Consider the following 17,689-nt stretch of genomic DNA (forward strand, 5'->3'; position numbering starts at 1 on the left):
GGTCCTGTCCTTTGCAAACAGAAAGAGTATGTCCACACACTTTCTTTGCGCTTTCTCAACAAAACAAAAGCTAAGGGACAGTCATTCCCTGGTTCATTTCCCATGACCAATCAGAGTCAACCTGCCTGGTTTGAATTTAAACAAAAGCTTGGCAGTTAACTATTGCCTGGTGCATTTTCCGTGGTAACACCTCTACCAATCAGAGTCCTCTTGCCAACCAATCAGCCCATCTTCTCATGTAGTATAAATCATTGTTCCATTTACAATTGGTATTCTTACAAATCTGTCCTGATGAGTGCAGGATGAAAAACTTCAACAGGGTGTCTCTCTTTTCACAATTGTTCAGCAAAATTTCACCAATAATGATCCTGGATGTGTTATGCTTCCCTGGATGCTAAGGCTAGGAGAGACATAATAACATAAGAAATAGGAACAGGAGTAGACCATTTGGCCCCTTGAGCCTGATCCACTATTCAAGAAGGTCATGGCTGATCTTCTTGTGTTTCAATCCTGATAACATTTGATTCCCTTGCCTAACAAGAATCTATTTACATCTGCTTTAAAAATTTTCAGTGACCCCGCCACCACCGCCTTCAGAGGCAGAGTTCCAAAGTTGCAGAACGCTCTGAGAGAGAAAAAGTTCTAATTTCTGTCCAAAAAGGGTGACCCAGATTTTAAAACAGTGCCCCCTGGTTCTGGACTCACACACAAGAGGAAACATCCTTTCGACGTCCACCTTGTCAAGGCCGTTCAGGATCTTGTATACTTCAATCAAATCACCCCTCACTCTTCCAAACTCCAGTGGAAACAAGCTCAGTCTGTCCAACCTTTCATATGACAACCCACTCATTCCAGGTATCAATCCAGTAAACCTCCTTTGAACCACCTCCAATGCATTTATATCCTTCCTTAAATAAGGAGACCAAAACTGTATACAGTATTCGAGGTGCAATCTCACCAATGCCCTGTACAACTGAAGCGTGAAACCCTTACATTTATGTTCAATCCCTCTCGAAATAAAGGATCGCATTCCATTAGCCTTCTTAATTACTTGCTGTACCTGCATACTAACTTTTTGTGACTCATGTACTAGAATACCTAGATCCCTCTGCACCTCAGAATTATGCAGCCGTTCTCCATTTCAGTAATGCTCTGCTTTTTCGTTCTTCCTGCCAAAGTGAACTTCACATTTTCCCACATTAAACTCCATTTGCCAGATCTTTGTCCACTCACTCAACCTACCTATATCCATCTGCAATCTCCTCATGTCCTCTTCACAACATACTTTCCTACCTATCTTTGTGTCCTCTGCAAATTTAGCTACTTCTTCACTCCCCTCATCTAAGACATTGATGTAAATCATAAAATGTTGAGATGCCCTGGGAGGTACGGGGAGCTGGGACTTGTCCATGAGAGTAACTGAAGGTATGAGAACTGAAATAATCTAGAGTTAGAAAGGAGAAAAGGTTCAGTTCTGGATGTGATTCTCAGCATCAACAACTGAATCCAACTTTTCTGGTAACATGTGAACTCTCTTATGTTTCAGCAGGTCGGATGACCGAGTAAATCTCTTCTCACACACGGAGCAGGTGAATGGCCTCTCCCCAGTGTGAACACGTTGGTGTCTCAGCAGGTTGGATGAATTAGTGAATCCCTTCTCACACACAGAACAGGAGAACGGCCTCAACCCCATATGAATGCAGTGGTGTCTCAGCAGGTGGGTTGAATCATTGAATCCCTTCCCACACAAGGAGCAGGTGTACGGCCTCTCCCTATTGTGAATGCGCTGGTGTCTCACCAGATAAGATGAACAAGTGAAACCCTTCCCACATACTGTGCAGGTGAATGGCCTTTCTCCAGTGTGACTGCGCTGGTGTCTCACCAGATGGGATGAATGAGCGAATCTCTTCCCACACGTTGAGCAGGTGAACGGCCTCACACCGGTGTGAACTCGCTCATGTACCTCAAGGTAGGACAAACGAGAGAAACTCTTGCCACACACGGAGCAGATGAACGGCCTCTCCCCAGTGTAAACCCGCTGATGTGTCCACAAGTTGGCTGACTGAGTGAATCTCTTCCCACACACGGAGCAGGTGAACGGTCTCTCTCCAGTATGAACTCGCTTGTGTATCAGAAGTTGGTTTGAACGAGTGAATCCCTTGCCACATATGGAGCAGGTGAATGGTCTCTCCCCGGTGTGAATCCGTTGGTGTATCAGAAGGCTGGATGACCGAATGAAACTCTTTCCACACACGGAGCAGATGAATGGTCTCTCCCCGGTGTGACCACGCTTATGTGTCAGAAGGTGGAAAGAATGAGTGAATCTCTTTCCACACACAGAGCAGGGGAATGGTCTCTCCCCAGTGTGAATGCACTGGTGCCTCAGCAGATCAATGCTTCTTTTAAAGGTTTTCTCACATTCGGAGCATTTAAAAGGTCTCTCATCTGAGTGAACCAGTTGGTGCTTAGTGTAGCTTGAAAACTGAGTGAATGCCTTCCCACACTGGGAGGAGCTGAATGGCCTGTCCTTGGTGTGAACTCGCTGGTGCTCAGTGAGACGCCCTGACTCGCTGAACGACTCCCCACAGTGAGAGCAGCTGAACGGCCTCTCATGAGTGTGAAGGAGCTGGTGCTCTGCAAGGCGGGAGAACAGCCTGAACCTCTTCCCGCAGTGGGAGCAGCTGAACGGTCTTTCATCAGTGTGAACTCGCTGCTGTTGGACTAGTTCCTCAGAGATTTTAATGCTTTTCCCAGAGTCAGAGCATTGAAGAGGCTTCTCATCAAAGTGATCAAGCTGGTGTGCCAGCAGGTTGGATGAACACATGAATTTCTTCCCACATGCAGAGCAAGTGAATAGCCTCTCACTGTTGTGAGTTCGCTGTCGTGTCAGCATGTTTACCAGCTGTATTAATCCCTTCACACAGGAGGAGCAGGTGAACAGCCTCTCACCGGTTTCCAGCTGAGACGGTCGATTAATTCCCTTCAGATGTACAAATCTTCAGGTCCCAATGAACCAGTTGATTCTGTCAGACGTGAGGTTTGGTTTGATATTCCTGTCTGCAAATCCTCCTCTTCTATTACCCTGTAAAATAAGTTTACAAAGAATTACACGGAGTATACATTACACAAACAGGCCATTCGGTTTATCTAGTCTGTACTGGAGTTTCTAATCCACATGAATTTCCTCCCATTCTGCCAACCTAATCTCAGCCGTTCAGTTGATCTTTCTAATCCCTTTTCTCTCATGTTCTCATCCAGTTTCTTTTTGAAAGAGTCTCAGGTATTTTTCTCAGCCACTTACTGTAGTAGTGAGTTCCACATTTTAATTACTGCCTCAGGAAAGAAGCATCTCCAGTTTTCCTGTTGGATTTATTTGTAACTATTGTGTACAGAAGACCTCCAGCATTGGACAGACCAACAAGTGGAAACATTCTGTCCGCATCGACCTGCCCATCCTAATGAGAATTTTAAAGACCTAGATAAAATCAAAATACTGCGGATGCTGGAAATCTGAAACAAAAACAAAAATTGCAGGAAAAACTCAGCAGGTCTGACAGAAACTGTGGAGAGAAAGACAGAGTTAACATTTCGAGTCCGTATGACTCTTGAGTTCTGAAGAAGTCATATGGACTCGAAACATTAACTCTGTCTTTCTGTCCGTTGATGCTGTCAGACCTGCTGAGTTTTTCCAGCAATTTTTGTTTTTATTTTAAAGACCTATGTCAGACGAGACAAATATTTCTCTTGGTTTGAGTTTGCTGTGTGTAAATCCTCCCCTTCTAACCCCCTGTAAAAGGAGTTTCGAAAATCCATTCCTGTCAGTCCAGGAAATGCACAATATTCTCTCCTCCTGCTGACAGGGACAGGGATGACCGCGCATGCGCCCCGCTGCACATTGATCCCAGTAAAGATGGCGGCCGTTAACTCCGCCATTTTACTGAGAACCGCGGCCCGCAGCTGCCCCCACGACCGTTCGCTGCGACCGCGGGACCACTGCAATTTATTCGGGTGTCGAACTGCCAGTGGATCTGTATAAAATCTCACTGCCCACTCCACCACCTCCGATCCTCCCCATCTACCGGCTTCAGTTACTCGCCTATACTCGGAAATTGTCATCTCCTTCGACCAGCTCTTGCTGCAGGAAGCAACTGCGCATGCTCCCCTAAAAGCACCCACAATGCTCGACTCACACCCAGTATTGCGCCTGCAGCGAGGATCGGGCACATTCTGCACCGCCGCGAATGCTGGGTAAAGCCCCGGCCATTGAGCAGCGATATTGTTGAGTAGAAAACCGTGTTTTGTGATCGATTGGAGTCATAGGGGCAAGATATGACATTATCACATCAATTGAAACAGCAGCCAAAGTACACGGGTCCTCCACCATAGTTCCGTCCTGGGTGTAATTAATAGAAATTAACACTTCAACAATTAAATTCAAACTCACTGGAGTCTCAGAACGTGGGGGAAAGAAATTGTTTTTTCCCCAAGGCTCAGAACACTTAAGATGTCTCTTTCTAGAAAGAAAGCGCTGATTTATGAATCAAATCCTTTGAACTTTCTAAATTGGTAAGAAAACTAAGCAAATCCTTTCTCACTCGTGAAATATCTGAAAGGTCTCTCTGCAGTCTGACTGCTATTGTGTCAGTAAATGGGATGACCAACTGAATCCCCTTCCGCTTCCAGATGGTGATGATCTTTTCATGCTGTGATTTTACTCATAGTTTCCAGCTCAGACGGGGATCTCAAACCCTTCTTGCAATGAGCTCCACCTTCTCAGCACTCTCCAGTTCAGGAAAAGAAAAATACTGCGGATGCTGGAAATCTGAATGAAAAACAGAAAGTGCTGGAATTTTCAGCAGATCTGATTGCGTCTGTGGAGAAAGAAACATAATTTACATGTATTTCAGTCTGTGACCTTTCATCAGAACCACATTGTTTCTGTGCATCACTCTGATTTTCAGTCCACTGAAGCAGCCACTGAAAACTGCCCTCGACTTCACTGGAAGTACAAGGGACAAGTTTGTAGGTGTGGTCTAATGTACAATGCATGATGGTATTTCAAAAGAGAGCCTATGTACCAATAGATATTTACATTAATTAACCAAACTTCTTAACCTTGAAGTCTGCTTTAAAAATTTACCTTTTTAACAAAGTCAGGACAATACAGCTCATACACACTCTGTCTCCAGATTTCTAGCCAAATGAGTGCACCTGACATTTTATAGCTTTCTCTCTCTCTCCCTCTTCTGCAGACCATGTTAAACAAACATGTGTTACTCTTTGAACTACCATTTCTTGAGGTGTTGTGGCAATTTCAAAAGCCTAGAATGTTAATAACCTTTTCCTCACAACCTTAATCTTCCCCAAACTAAAGATTATCTGTAAAATATTAAGATGAACCATGAACAAAATGGTTATGAAACTATGTGTTTCATTGTTTCAACACTTCAAAATGATGATTGTTTTCCTATGTAACTGCCTATGTTTGTTCAATGAAATGTTTATAAAAGATAATGGTGGAGAAAGAATGAGAGTTTTTAGTGAAGTGAATGGGTCAACAGAGAAGCAACACATTTCCAATCAGAGCAGAAATAGATGACAGATACATAACGTTCTTCCACCTGTAGTTTCATCACGAGTTCCATTACCATCGCTTTTGCCATGCATCCTCATCCCCTTTGTAATTTAATCTATCCCAATCACAAACTTCTCTTTTATTATTTCCCCATCCCCCACTTTCCGTGTCTGTGAACTTGTCCTGCTGGAAGTTCAATGTCTTGGACCATTAACTGTTTCTCTCTCCACAGACTCGATCTGACCTGCTCAGTATTCCCAGCATTTCCTTTTTGTGAATTAGACTGAGAGATGTATGGACAGTTCCCCTTGGTCAGGGATGTTTGACACTGATTTCCATAGTGCAGTGATCATAATATTTGATTTACAAGTGAAATTCCTGGTTTCATCCGACGTGGAAATGTTGTGTTTCAATTGCAAAGGGCAGGTGATCAGGCCACTGGACTAATAACCCAGACGCGTGGGCACAGGTTAAATCCCATTATGGCAGTGGGAGAAATTTAATCAACAAGTCTGAATTTCAAAACTAGCCTCTGTAATGGTGACCATGAAACTATCATCGATTGTCATGAAAACCCACCTGGTTCTCTAAGTTCCTACAGGGGGTGAAATCTCCTGTCCATACCTGGTCTGACCTACATGTGACTCCCGGCCCATGGTGATGTGGTTGACTTTTTACTACTTTTTAAAATGGCTGATCAAGCCATAAAGTTCAATGGAAATTAGGTTTTGGTCATAAATGCTGGTCTTGACAGCGACCCTACATCCCATGAAACAATAGTTTAAGAAGTGCATTTTGTTCCATTTGTTTTGGAACAGGGTGACAGTAACTGTTGCCTCATTCCTTAATAGCTCCTTCTTTAACTTCTTTAAACAGGTCACATTAAGCGAGAGAAAACTGTTCCACAGTGACCCAAAAACAAAACACTGCGATGCTGCAAATCTGAATTTCAAAGAGATATAGTTGGAAACACTCAGCAGGCCAAATAGCCTCTATGGAGAGGGCAGCAGAATTAATGTTTAAGGTGAGTGAACCTTTATCGAACTTGAAGAATTTAGAGATGTAATTGTTCACAAACAAGTACAGAGTCAGGAAAAAGAGAGGGGAAGAGAAGGAAAAAGCATTGTTAATGGACGGCAGGAGTGATTAAATGACAAAGGGGAGGATAATATCAGACACAATTGTGTGATAATGAGACAATACACTAATATGACGAACAAATAAAATTCAGATCCAGAGGGTGTATGAATAGCATCAGCAGAATCATTACTAGCACCTGCAGTCTGAAATAATGGGAGTGGTGATTATGACCAGTGCAGGAGGCTGAGGACAGAGAGGTCAGACCAGGAATGGGGTGGAGAATTAAAATAGCAAATGACTGGATGCTCAGGAATACATTTGAAGATTGAATGGTGATATTCCACAAAGCAGTTACCCAATCTTGATTTAGTCACCTCAGTATGGAGGGGATCACATCATGAGCAGTGAATACGTGATCCTAAATTGGAAGAAGTACAAGTAAATTGCTGTATCACTCAGAAAGTGTATTTGTGGCCCTGAAACGCGGGAACGGAGGTGAAAAGCTGGTTGTTATATCTGCTGTGCTTGTATCAAATGTACTGGAATAATGCCAGAACTGGCAGGTTATACCTATCAAGAAAGATTGAACAAGCTGGAGATGTTTTCTCTGGCAAAGAGAGTGACAGATGACCTGATCGAGTTTTTAAGATTATAAATGGGTTGACAGGGTAGGCAAGTTGAAAATGGTTCCAGTTTGAGATGGATGAAAATAAATATAAGTTTATTACCAACAAATCTAATGTGCAATTCGGGAGAAACTCCTTTAACAGGAGATACAATCAGAAAATGCTTCAAATCCTCACCTAAAGTACTGTAAGATGCAGGGCTATGGGCCGGGTGCAGGAAGGTGGGATTAGGCACCTAGGTGTCCTCGGGCTGGCATGGACAAGATGGGCCAAATGGCCTCCTTCTGTGCTATAACTTTTCTATGGTTCTATGTCTGGCAACGTCTGTGGATTCGGAAACATAGTTAACATTTCAGCTTTGTGCACTGACACAGTACATTTCTGATGAAAGGTTGCAGATCTGAAACGTAAATTATATTTCCTCTCTGTGGATGCTCCCAGTTCTGCAGAAAATTGCAGAATTTTCTGTTTTTATTTCAGATTTACAGCACTTGAAGTTTTTTTTTACCAGGAGAATGTTGAGAATCTGGAATTCAACACCGGAAAGGTTTGAGATCCCCGTCTGATCTGGAGACTCACAGGTAAATTCACATGAATAGATCGTTCACCAGCTGAATGTGGAAATGGATTCACTCAGTTATCCCATTTTCTGACACAGCAGGACAGTCACACCAGAGAGTGACCACGCAGATACTACGCACGTGTTTCTTTTTATTCGTTTGTGGGATGTGGGTGTCGCTGGCTAGGCCAGCATTTATTGCACATCCCTAATTGCCGTTGTTCAGAGGGCATTTTTAAAGAGTCAACCACATTGCTGTGGGTCTGGAATCACATGTAGGTCAGACCAGGTGAGACAGTAGATTTCCTTCCCTAAACGACATTCGTGAACCAGATGGGTTTTTACGAAAATTAACAATGGTTTCATGGTCATCATTCGAGTTTTAATTCCAGGGACTTATTCAGTTTGCTCACCTATTCACACCTCAGCTTCATAAATTCAAACGATTTTATCCACAATAGGTATACTCTTACAGGGAAGGCATGGTTTAAATGTTCCGTGTATGGGGAAAAAAATCACTTGTTCACCCCAGCTGCTGAGACTCCAGTGAGTTCACACTTAACCGTAGTGGTTTGTTATGCTGTGAATTACACCCAGACAGAATTATGGTGGAGGGCCACTTTGTTTGCTGTGTCAATTAATTTAATAATTTTATATATTGGCCCTATGGCTGCATCGTCATCAGATCACAAATCATAATGTTCTATTGAACAATGTCATCGTTCAATGGCGTGGCTGTTACCCAGCATCCTCGACGATACAGAATGTACCCTATACTCACTACAGGAAACCCTTGCGCAGGCGTAGTGGTGGACTGTGAATGGAGCATGCGCACTGCGGGTTGGAACTGGCGCATGTGCAGTTTAGGTGCTGGAACTGCAATGAGGTGGTCATCTGGACTCCGAAATCAGTGAATTACGGCTGATTATACGGGCATAACGGAGGCGGCGGAATGGGCGCAGAGGCTTCATAAACACCCAGTGGAGGCCTCGGACCAAGATTAAAAATCTACCAATCCTGCATTGAGTCCAGGTAGGGCAACAGCCGCGGAACTGAACCTGACAGGCCCGAGTTAACGGCCGCCATCTTTATAGGGGGCAATATTCACCAGGGCGCATGCGCGATCATCCTCGTCCCTGTCAGGAGGAGGAGAGAATATTGTGCATTTCTATCCTGGACTGACAGGGTTGGATTTTGGAAACTCCTTTTACAGGGGGTTAGAAGGGGAGGATTTACATTTAGGTGGTGGAGGTTGAGGATTTCGGAGGTTTTGTCAAAGTTCTGGTCGGGTTTAAGGCATATAAAATCTCCCTCCTTCTCGCCCTGTTTCCCTCACCCTCCTCCCACAGAGGTCAGAGTCTTCAGTAAGTCCAGACTGTCTGGCAGGTTCCCTTCCCTGAAGGACATTAGTGAAACAGATGCGTTTTTACAAGAATCAAACAGTTTTTTCCTCATGCTGTCCCCACAAATTACCAGATACATTCAGCTCAATTTCACAACCTGCCTTTTGTTTTTGTGAGCAGCCTTTCACTCCCTTTTTTCTGTTTTAAATCAATTTCACAGAGTATTAGAAGGTGAGGATTTGCATCCAGACAACCCCAACCAAATATCACATCAGGACCTGATGCAGTCGCCCAATTTATCATAACCTTAATATCATCGGATTTTGAACATGAAGGGAGAAAGCACCGTTCACAGTGAAGAGAAACTGTACATGTGTTCTGTGTGTGGACGAGGCTTCAACCAATCATCTGACCTGTCAGAACATAAATGCAGTCACAATGGGGAGAAACGATGGAAATGTGGGGACTGTGGGAAGGGATTCAATTATCCAGTTGAGCTGGAAACTCATCGTCGCAGTCACACTGGGGAGAGACCATATACTCTGAATGTGGGAAGGGATTCACTCTGTCATGCAACCTGTTGGCTCACCAGCGACTTCACACTGACGAGAGACCTTTTAGGTGTCCAGACTGCGTGATGTGCTATAAAAGTTCCAGGGAACTGATGCGCCATCAACGTGTTCATACGGATGAGAGACTGTTCAGGTGCTCTCACTGTGGGACTGGGTTCAGGCAATTATCTGACCTCATTGTGCACGAACGAGTTCACACTGGAGAGAATCCATTCACCTGCACAGAGTGTGGGAAGGGATTCACTCGGTCATCATGCCTGCTGATGCACCAGCGAGTTCACACTGGGGAGAGACCATTCAGCTGCTCCAAATGTGGGAAGAGATTCACTCAGTCGTCAACCTTGCTGACACACCAGCGAGTTCACACAGGGGATAAGCCATTCACCTGCTCCGTGTGTAAAAAGGGATTTTCTCACTCATCCACCCTGCTGAGACACCAGCGAGTTCACAAGTAACTACTCTGATTGAATTTTGCTGTTAATCCATTTGTTCATTGGAGTCTGTTTCTGATGTTAAAGAAGTCATGCTCAGTTACAGTGATTAATATTCTGGACAAAAGTCAAATCAGCCTTGTGTTAAACACACAGTGTGTTGGATCTCTTTAATATCTCTAATTCATGTTAGTTTCTTTTGAAGGGTGCTCCCTCTCCCCTGCCTCTCCCATCGTCACCTCCAAAATGATGGAGGAGCCTTGAATTCTTTGAGGATGTAATAAGCAGTGTCGATAAAGGGGAACCTGGAGATGTACTGTGTTTAAATTTACAAAAGGCCTTCAATGAACTGTCACATTAAAGGTTAGTGCACAAGATAAGAGCTCATGGTGTTGGAGGTGATATATTAGCATGGATAGAGGATTGGCTAACTAACAGGAAAGAGTGAGTTGGGATAAATGGGTAATTTTCTGGTTGGCAAACTGTAACTAGTGGAGTGCCAGAGGGATCAGTATTGGGGCCTCAAATATTTATGATCTATACAAATGACTTGACTGAAGGGACCAATTGTATTGTAGCTATATTTGCTAATGATAGAAAGATAGGTATGAAAGCAAGTTGTGAGGAGGATACAAAGAGTCTGAAAACAGATATAGATAGGTTAAGTGAGTGGCAAGAAATTGGCAGATAGAGTATAATGTGATAAAATGTGAGGATGTCCAGTTTGGCAGGAAGAATGAAAAAACAGAATATTATTGAAATAGAGAGAGACTGCAGAATGCTGCAGAACAGAGGGATCTGGGTGTCCTTGGCCATGAATTACAAAAAGTCAGCATTCAGGTACTGCAAGTGATTAGGAAGGCAAAAAGGATGGAGTATAAAGGTAGGGATGTCTTGCTACAACTGTACAGGAAATTGGTGAGACCACACGTGGAATACTGTGTACAGTTTTGGTCTCCTTACTTAAGGAGGGATATGCTTGCACTGGAAGCAGTTCAGAGAAGGTTCACTATGCTGATTCCTGGGATGAAGGTGTTGTCTTATGATGAAAGGCTGGGCCTGTATCCATTGGAGTTTAGAAGAATTAGAAGCCAAAATTAGAAGAGAGAGTAACTGAGTCTAGAAGGCATATAAGTTATAGGCCAGTTAAGGCACAAGGGAGTTTGGTACGGTTGGATGGTATTTATTTTAATGCAAGGAGTCTGACAAATAAGACAGATGACTTGACGGCACAAATTAACACAAGGAAGTATGATGTAACTGCTGTTACAGAGGTATGGTTGAGAGAGGGGCAGGATTAGCAGCTCAATATTCCAGGATATAGGGTCTTCAGGCGAGACAGGGAAGGAGGTAAAAGGAGGGGGGTATCGCAATATTGATCAAGGAATCAATTACAGCAGTAAGGAGGGATGACATCTTAGAAGGCTCCTCAAATAAAGCCATATGGGTAGAACTTAAAAACAAAAAAGGAGCAATCATATTGCTGGAAGTGTACTACGGGCCCCCAAACAGTCAGAGAGAAATAGAAGAGCAGATATGTAGGCAAATTTCAGAGAAGTGTAAAAATAATAGGGTAGTAATAGTGAGGGTTTCAACTTCCCCAACATTAACTGGGTTAGTCATAGTGTGATAGGTTTAGAGGGAACAGAATTCTTAAAATGCATCCAGGAGAGTTTTTTAAGCTAGTACGTAGAAGGTCCTACAAGAGAGGGGGCAGTCCTGGACTTAATTTTAGGAAATGAAGCTGGGCAAGTGGTAGAGGTATCAGTGGGGGAGCATTTTGCGGACAGTGATCATAACTCCATTAGATTCAAGGTTGTCATGGAAAAGGACAAGGATGGGCCAGAAATCAGAGTTCTAAATTGGGGGAAGGCTGATTTTAATAAGATCAGATATGATTTGGCCAAAGTGGACTGGGAACAGCTACTTTTGGGTAAGTCTGTGCTAGAGCAGTGGGACTCATTCAAGAAGGAAATAGGGAGAGTACAGTGCCAACATATTCCAATAAAGGCAAAGGGTGGGACCAACAAATCCAGGGAACCCTGGATGTTGAGGGATATACAGGATTAGATAAAGAGAAAAAGGGAGGCTTATGGCAGATACTGAGGGCGTAAAACAGCGGAAGCCCAAGAGGAGTATAGAATGTGCAGGGGGGAACTTAAATAGAGCAAAAAGGAGGCATGAAAAAACATTGGCAGGTAAAATAAAGGAAAATTCAAAGTTATTTTACAAAGTGTATCAAGAGTAAAAGGATAACTAGGGAAAGAGTAGGGCCCATTAAGGACTATGGTGGTAATTTGTGTGTGGAGCTGGAAGACATAGGTAGGTTTTCTAAATGAATACTTTGTGTCGGTGTTCACAAGTGAGAGGGACGACGTGGGTATGGAAACCAGGCAGAAGGACTGTGATATAATTAAAGAAATTAGCATAGAAAGTGTCTGGCAGGCTTAAAAGTAGATAAATCTCCAGGCCGGGATGAAATGTATCTCAGGCAACAGAGTGAGGCAAGGGAAGAGATAGCAGGGGTGCTGGCAATAATTTTTCAATACCTCTCTGGCCACAGGAAGAGATGCCAGTGGACTGGAGGACAGCCAATGTGGTACTGTTACTCAAAAAGAGAGGAAGTGACAAACCAGGGAACTACAGGCCAGTCAGTCTAACCTCAGTGGTGGGGAAAATATTGGAAGTAATTCTGAGGGATAGAATTAATCTACACTTGGAGGGGCAGGGATTAATCAAGGACAGTCAGCCTGGTTTTGTTAAGGGGAGGTCATGCCTGACCAATTTGACTGAATTTTTCGAAGAGGTGACCAGGTGTGTAGATGAGGGCAATGCATTTGACATAGTCTACTTGATGTTCAGCAAGGCTTTTGATAAGGCCCCGCATGGGAGATTGTTAATGAAGGTAAGAGTCCATGGGATCCAAGGCAATTTGGCAAATTGGATGCAGAATTGGCTGAGTGGTAGGAAGCAGAGGTTTATGGTCGAGGGGTGTTTTTAATGCTGGACGCCTGTTTCCAGTGGGTTCTACAGGTATCGGTGTTGGGTCCCTTTGAGGTGTAAATAAACTATTTAGACTTGAATGTAGGAGGGTTGATCAGTAAGTTCGTGGATGACATGAAAATTGGTGGGGTGGTATAAAGTGTGGAGGGTAGCCTTAGATTACAGGAGGATATAGATGGGCTGGTCAGATGGGCTGATCAGAGACAAAAATGGAATTTAATCCGGGTAAGTGTGAGGTGATGCACTTAGGCACAGGAATACACGATGAATGGTAGGATCCTGGAAAGTACTGATGATCAGAGAGACCTTGTTGTACATGTCCACCGGTCCCTTAATGTAGCAGGGCAGGTAGATAAGGTGGTTAAGAAGACATATGGGATATTGCCTTCATTAGCCGAGGCATAGAATACAAGAGCAGGGACATTATGCTGGAACTGTATAAAATGGTGGTTAGGCCACAGCGAGAGTATTGCGTGCAGTTCTGGAATCTGCATTATAGGAAGGATGTGATTGCACTAGACAGAGTGCAGAGGAGATTTAGCAGGATGTGGCGTAAGCTGGAGAGTTTTAGTTATGAGGAGAGACTGGATAGACTGAGGTTATTTTCCTTGGAGCAGAGGAGATTGAGGGGGGACATGATTGAGGTGTATAAAATTATGAGGGGCATAGACAGGGTTGACAGGTAGGAACTTTTCCCCTTGGTGGAGGGATCAATAACCAGGGGGCATAGCTTTAAGGTAAGGGGCAGGAGGTTTAGAGTAGATGTGAGGAAGAATTTTTTCGCCCAGAGGGTGGTGGGAATCTGGAACTCACTGCCTGAAAGAGTGGTAGAGGCAGATACCCTCATAACATTTAAGAAGTATCTGGATGTGCACTTGCGATGCCATGGCATCCTAGGCTATGGGCCTAGTGCTGGAAAATGGGTACTTGTTTGACCGGTGCAGACTCGATGGGCCGAATGGCCTTTTTCTGTGCTGTAGACCTCTCTGACTCTATGAGAATGAGAGGTAATCTTTTTGAAACATACAAGATTCTGAAGGGTCCTGACAGGGTAGGTGCTGAGAAGGGGAGGCAATGGCGTAGTGGTATTGTCTCTGGACCAGTAATCCCGATACCCAGGGTATTGCTCAGGAGACCCAGGTTCGAATTCTGCCACAGTGGAATTTAAATTCAATAAAAATTGGAATTAAAAGTATAATGATCATCAAGAAACCTTTGTTGATTGTTGTAAAAGCCCATCTGGTTCACTAATGTCCTTTAGGGAAGGAAATCTGCTATGATCCAGACCCACAGCAATGTGAGTGACTCTGAAATGCCCTCTGAACCAATTAATGCTGGCCTAGCCAGCGGCGCCCGCATCCCATGAATGAATAAAAAATGTATATACCTTTCCTGTTCAAAAGTAAGGAGGCTCTCAATTAAGATGGAGAGGAGGAGGAATATTTTTCGCAGAGAGTGTGGAGGCTGAGTCTTTGAATATTTCAGGGCAGAGTTTGACAGATTTTTGAGCTTCAAGGGAATCAAAGGTTAATGGGATTGGGGACAGACAGGAAAGTGGAGTTGAAACCACAATCAAATCAGCCATGGTCTTATTAACTGGTGGTGCAGCCTCAAAGGGCTGAATGGGCTACTCCTCCTATTTCCTATGATCTTGCCTACCTGAACAGTACATTGTTATCTTCCTGCAGTCTCCAGCTTTCTATTTCACGACCAAGCGCACAGCCATTTTTTGTATCATCTGCAAACTTGTTATTCATATCCCTATATGTAAGTTTGAATGAATGAAATAAACCAGGAAAGAAGGACTCAGTATTGAGCCGTGTGAAACCCCATTGGAAACAGCCTTCCAATCACAATAAAACACCCATCAATCATCATTCATCACTTCCAGCCATTGAGCCTAATTTGGATCCAACTTGTATCTTGCTCTGGGGTCCTTTGAGTTTTTTTATTTTTCTGCCATGTGAGACCGTGTAGATGTGGAGAGAATGTTTCCATTTGTGGGTGAATCCAAAACCAGGGGACAGAAATACAAGATAGTTACTGATAAATCCAATAAGGAAATAAGGAGAAATGTGTTTACACAGAGAGCGGTTAGAAAGTGAACTCACTACCACAGGAAGTGGTTGTGGCAAAAAGCTGAGATAATTTCAAAAGGAAACTCGATGAGAGAAAAAGGAATAGAAGGATAAAGTGAAAGACTGAGCTGAGGTAGATGGAATGGAATGAGAAGCATGTGGAGTATAAAGACCAGCAGAGACTAGTTGGGCCAAATGACCTATTTCTATTCTGGAGATTCTGTGTAATTCTCTAAGCTTTTTTTCCAGGGTATTAGGAGGGGAAGATTTACAGATGGGAAACTAAAACCAATTATCAAGATCTGACAGAGTCACTCGATTCATCAGCGCCTGAAAATCATTGGTCTCTGAACATGGAAGGAGAAATGTTTGTCCATGGGAAGAGACTTCAAACATCAGTGTGACTGGAAAAGCACCGAGACACACACACCTGAGTGTGAGTGTTCCAGTGTTCTGGTACACAGCCTGAAAAGAATCACACCACTCACAGCGAGGAGAAAATGTACACGTGTTGTGTGTGTGTGGACGAAGCTTCAACTGATCTTCCAAGTTGGAGAGGCAGAAGGTCACCAGCACCATGGAGAAATCATGGAAATGTGGGGACTGTGGGAAGGGATTCAAATGCCAGCGGCTGGAAACTCATCGACACATTCACACTGGGGAGAGACCGTTCCCCTGATCCTTGTGTGGGAAAGGGATTCACTCAATCATCCAACCTTTTGAGACACCAACTCACTCACGCTGAGGAGTGGCTGTTCACCTGCTCCATGTGTGGGAAGAGATTCATTAATTCATCAGGCCTTCGGACACACCAGCGAGTTCACACTGGAGAGAGGCCATTCACCTGCTCTGCCTGTGGGAAGGGATTCACTCAGTCAGCCCACCTGCTGGCCCACCAGAGAGTTCACACTGGGGAGAGGCCGTTCACCAGCTCCGCCTGTGGGAAGGGATTCACTCAGTCAGCCCACCTGCTGGCCCACCAGAGAGTTCACACTGGGGAGAGGCCATTCACTTGCTCTGAGTGTGGGAACGGATTCTCTTGGTCATCCAACCTCACTGCACACCAACTGGTTCACACGGATAAGAAACCTTTCAAATGTTCTGACTGTGAAAAAGACTTTAAATGCAGGTACCGGTTACTGACACACCAACACATTCAAACTGGGGCGAGACTGTTCACCTGCTCCGAGTGTGGGAATAAATTCTCCCGATTATCCCGCCTCACTGAACACCAACTTGTTCACACTGATCAGAGACCTTTTAAATGTTCTAACTGTGAGAATAGCTTTAAAAGCAGGCGTGAAGTGCTGGCAGTCCAACGTACACACACTGGGAAGAGGCCATTCACCTGCTCTGAGTGTGGGAAGGGATTCGTCTATTCCTTCAAACTGCTGAGACACTAGCGAGTTCACACTGGGGAGGGGTTGTTTACCTGCTCCGAGTGTGGGAAAGGATTCACTCAGTCATCTCATCTGGTGAGGCACCAGCGAGTTCACTAGTGACTGCAGGGGTTGGATTCTACTGTTATTGCTGCTGTTAATCACATCCAGGACTGGACGATGTTCATTATGACAGTTGGAGTTTGTTTCTGCTCATGTTAATGATTGAACTGAAGTTTAGTATTCTGGTTATATAGCAAATAAATCAGCTTTGTTTTAAACATATTGTTGTAGATTTTTGTCTTTCCCACCTGAGTGTTTAACATCACCTGGCTGGAGCTCAGAAAGGACAACCTGGGGGAGGATCATACGGCAGGAGCAGAACTTCAGCCTGGACACAGTCCAGGAGCACGATGGCCACCACATCTTGTCCCTGTTGGATAAAATCAGCATTTATTCCCCATGTAGTTATCTGACCTTTACATTTTGTACAGTTTACACTGATCTCCATGGTAACACAGATATTGTGTTTTCTTCTCTCATTTCTGAATAGTCAATATAAGATTTGTTTCTCCCGATCTATCTAGAAGATCATATGGACTTTTCCAATTGGTCTCCTCAGACCCACCCTGTTTAAAAATGTTTTTAACATGACTTCATCTCCCATTGAACAGTTAATGTAACGGGTGGGGTGGTTCTCCCCGGAGGTGTTGAGATGGGCAGCACCATCTTCTCCACCGCCTGTAGCAGGAAGGATGCTGAGGTTTATTGGAGCTTCTGGAGAAACTGGTCCTGAGTTTATTGAGTAGCACTGGGGAGTGGGACAACGGGGGATTCACAAGTGAACAGGAGTGGAGTGAATGGTCAGTAAGATACCAGGCAAGACAGTGATCCAGTCATTTGCCTTAACCAGATTATTATGCCCCTCCATTACAGCTTTTTTCAGTGTTGTTTCTCCAGAGTGATTAATGATCTCGAGCATCCGACTAGATTCTGGATGGTTGTGAAGGTGGAAATATTGTTCCACACCCACAAGATGACAG

The 17,689-nt window shown here is 44.0% G+C and overlaps 2 protein-coding genes across 2 annotated transcripts in view; one reads left to right on the plus strand and one right to left on the minus strand.

Moving 5' to 3' along the window:
• The window catches only part of LOC144696927 (uncharacterized), an 84,730-nt gene extending 67,918 nt beyond the window's left edge, over positions 1 to 16,812 (plus strand). The window contains exons 5-6 of the mRNA XM_078568643.1: positions 9,948 to 10,198; positions 16,083 to 16,812. Of these exons, the coding sequence (XP_078424769.1) occupies positions 9,948 to 10,198; positions 16,083 to 16,670 (839 nt within the window). The 3' untranslated portion in view covers positions 16,671 to 16,812. The remainder of the gene's footprint in view (positions 1 to 9,947; positions 10,199 to 16,082) is intronic.
• LOC144697603 (uncharacterized) lies at positions 1,399 to 3,233 on the minus strand. The gene has a single exon (XM_078569642.1). The coding sequence runs from the start codon at positions 2,891 to 2,893 to the stop codon at positions 1,469 to 1,471; it is 1,425 nt and encodes a 474-aa protein (XP_078425768.1). The 5' UTR covers positions 2,894 to 3,233; the 3' UTR covers positions 1,399 to 1,468.
• Positions 16,813 to 17,689: the final 877 nt, after the last annotated feature.

This window comes from Cetorhinus maximus, chromosome 23, assembly GCF_964194155.1.
Source record: "Cetorhinus maximus chromosome 23, sCetMax3.hap1.1, whole genome shotgun sequence".
In the NCBI taxonomy this organism is placed as follows: domain Eukaryota; kingdom Metazoa; phylum Chordata; class Chondrichthyes; order Lamniformes; family Cetorhinidae; genus Cetorhinus; species Cetorhinus maximus.

Bases quoted from the DNA above. Each gene is read 5' to 3' on its own strand.
- LOC144697603 (XM_078569642.1), bottom strand. From the start codon at position 2,893: ATGCTGACACGACAGCGAACTCACAACAGTGAGAGGCTATTCACTTGC.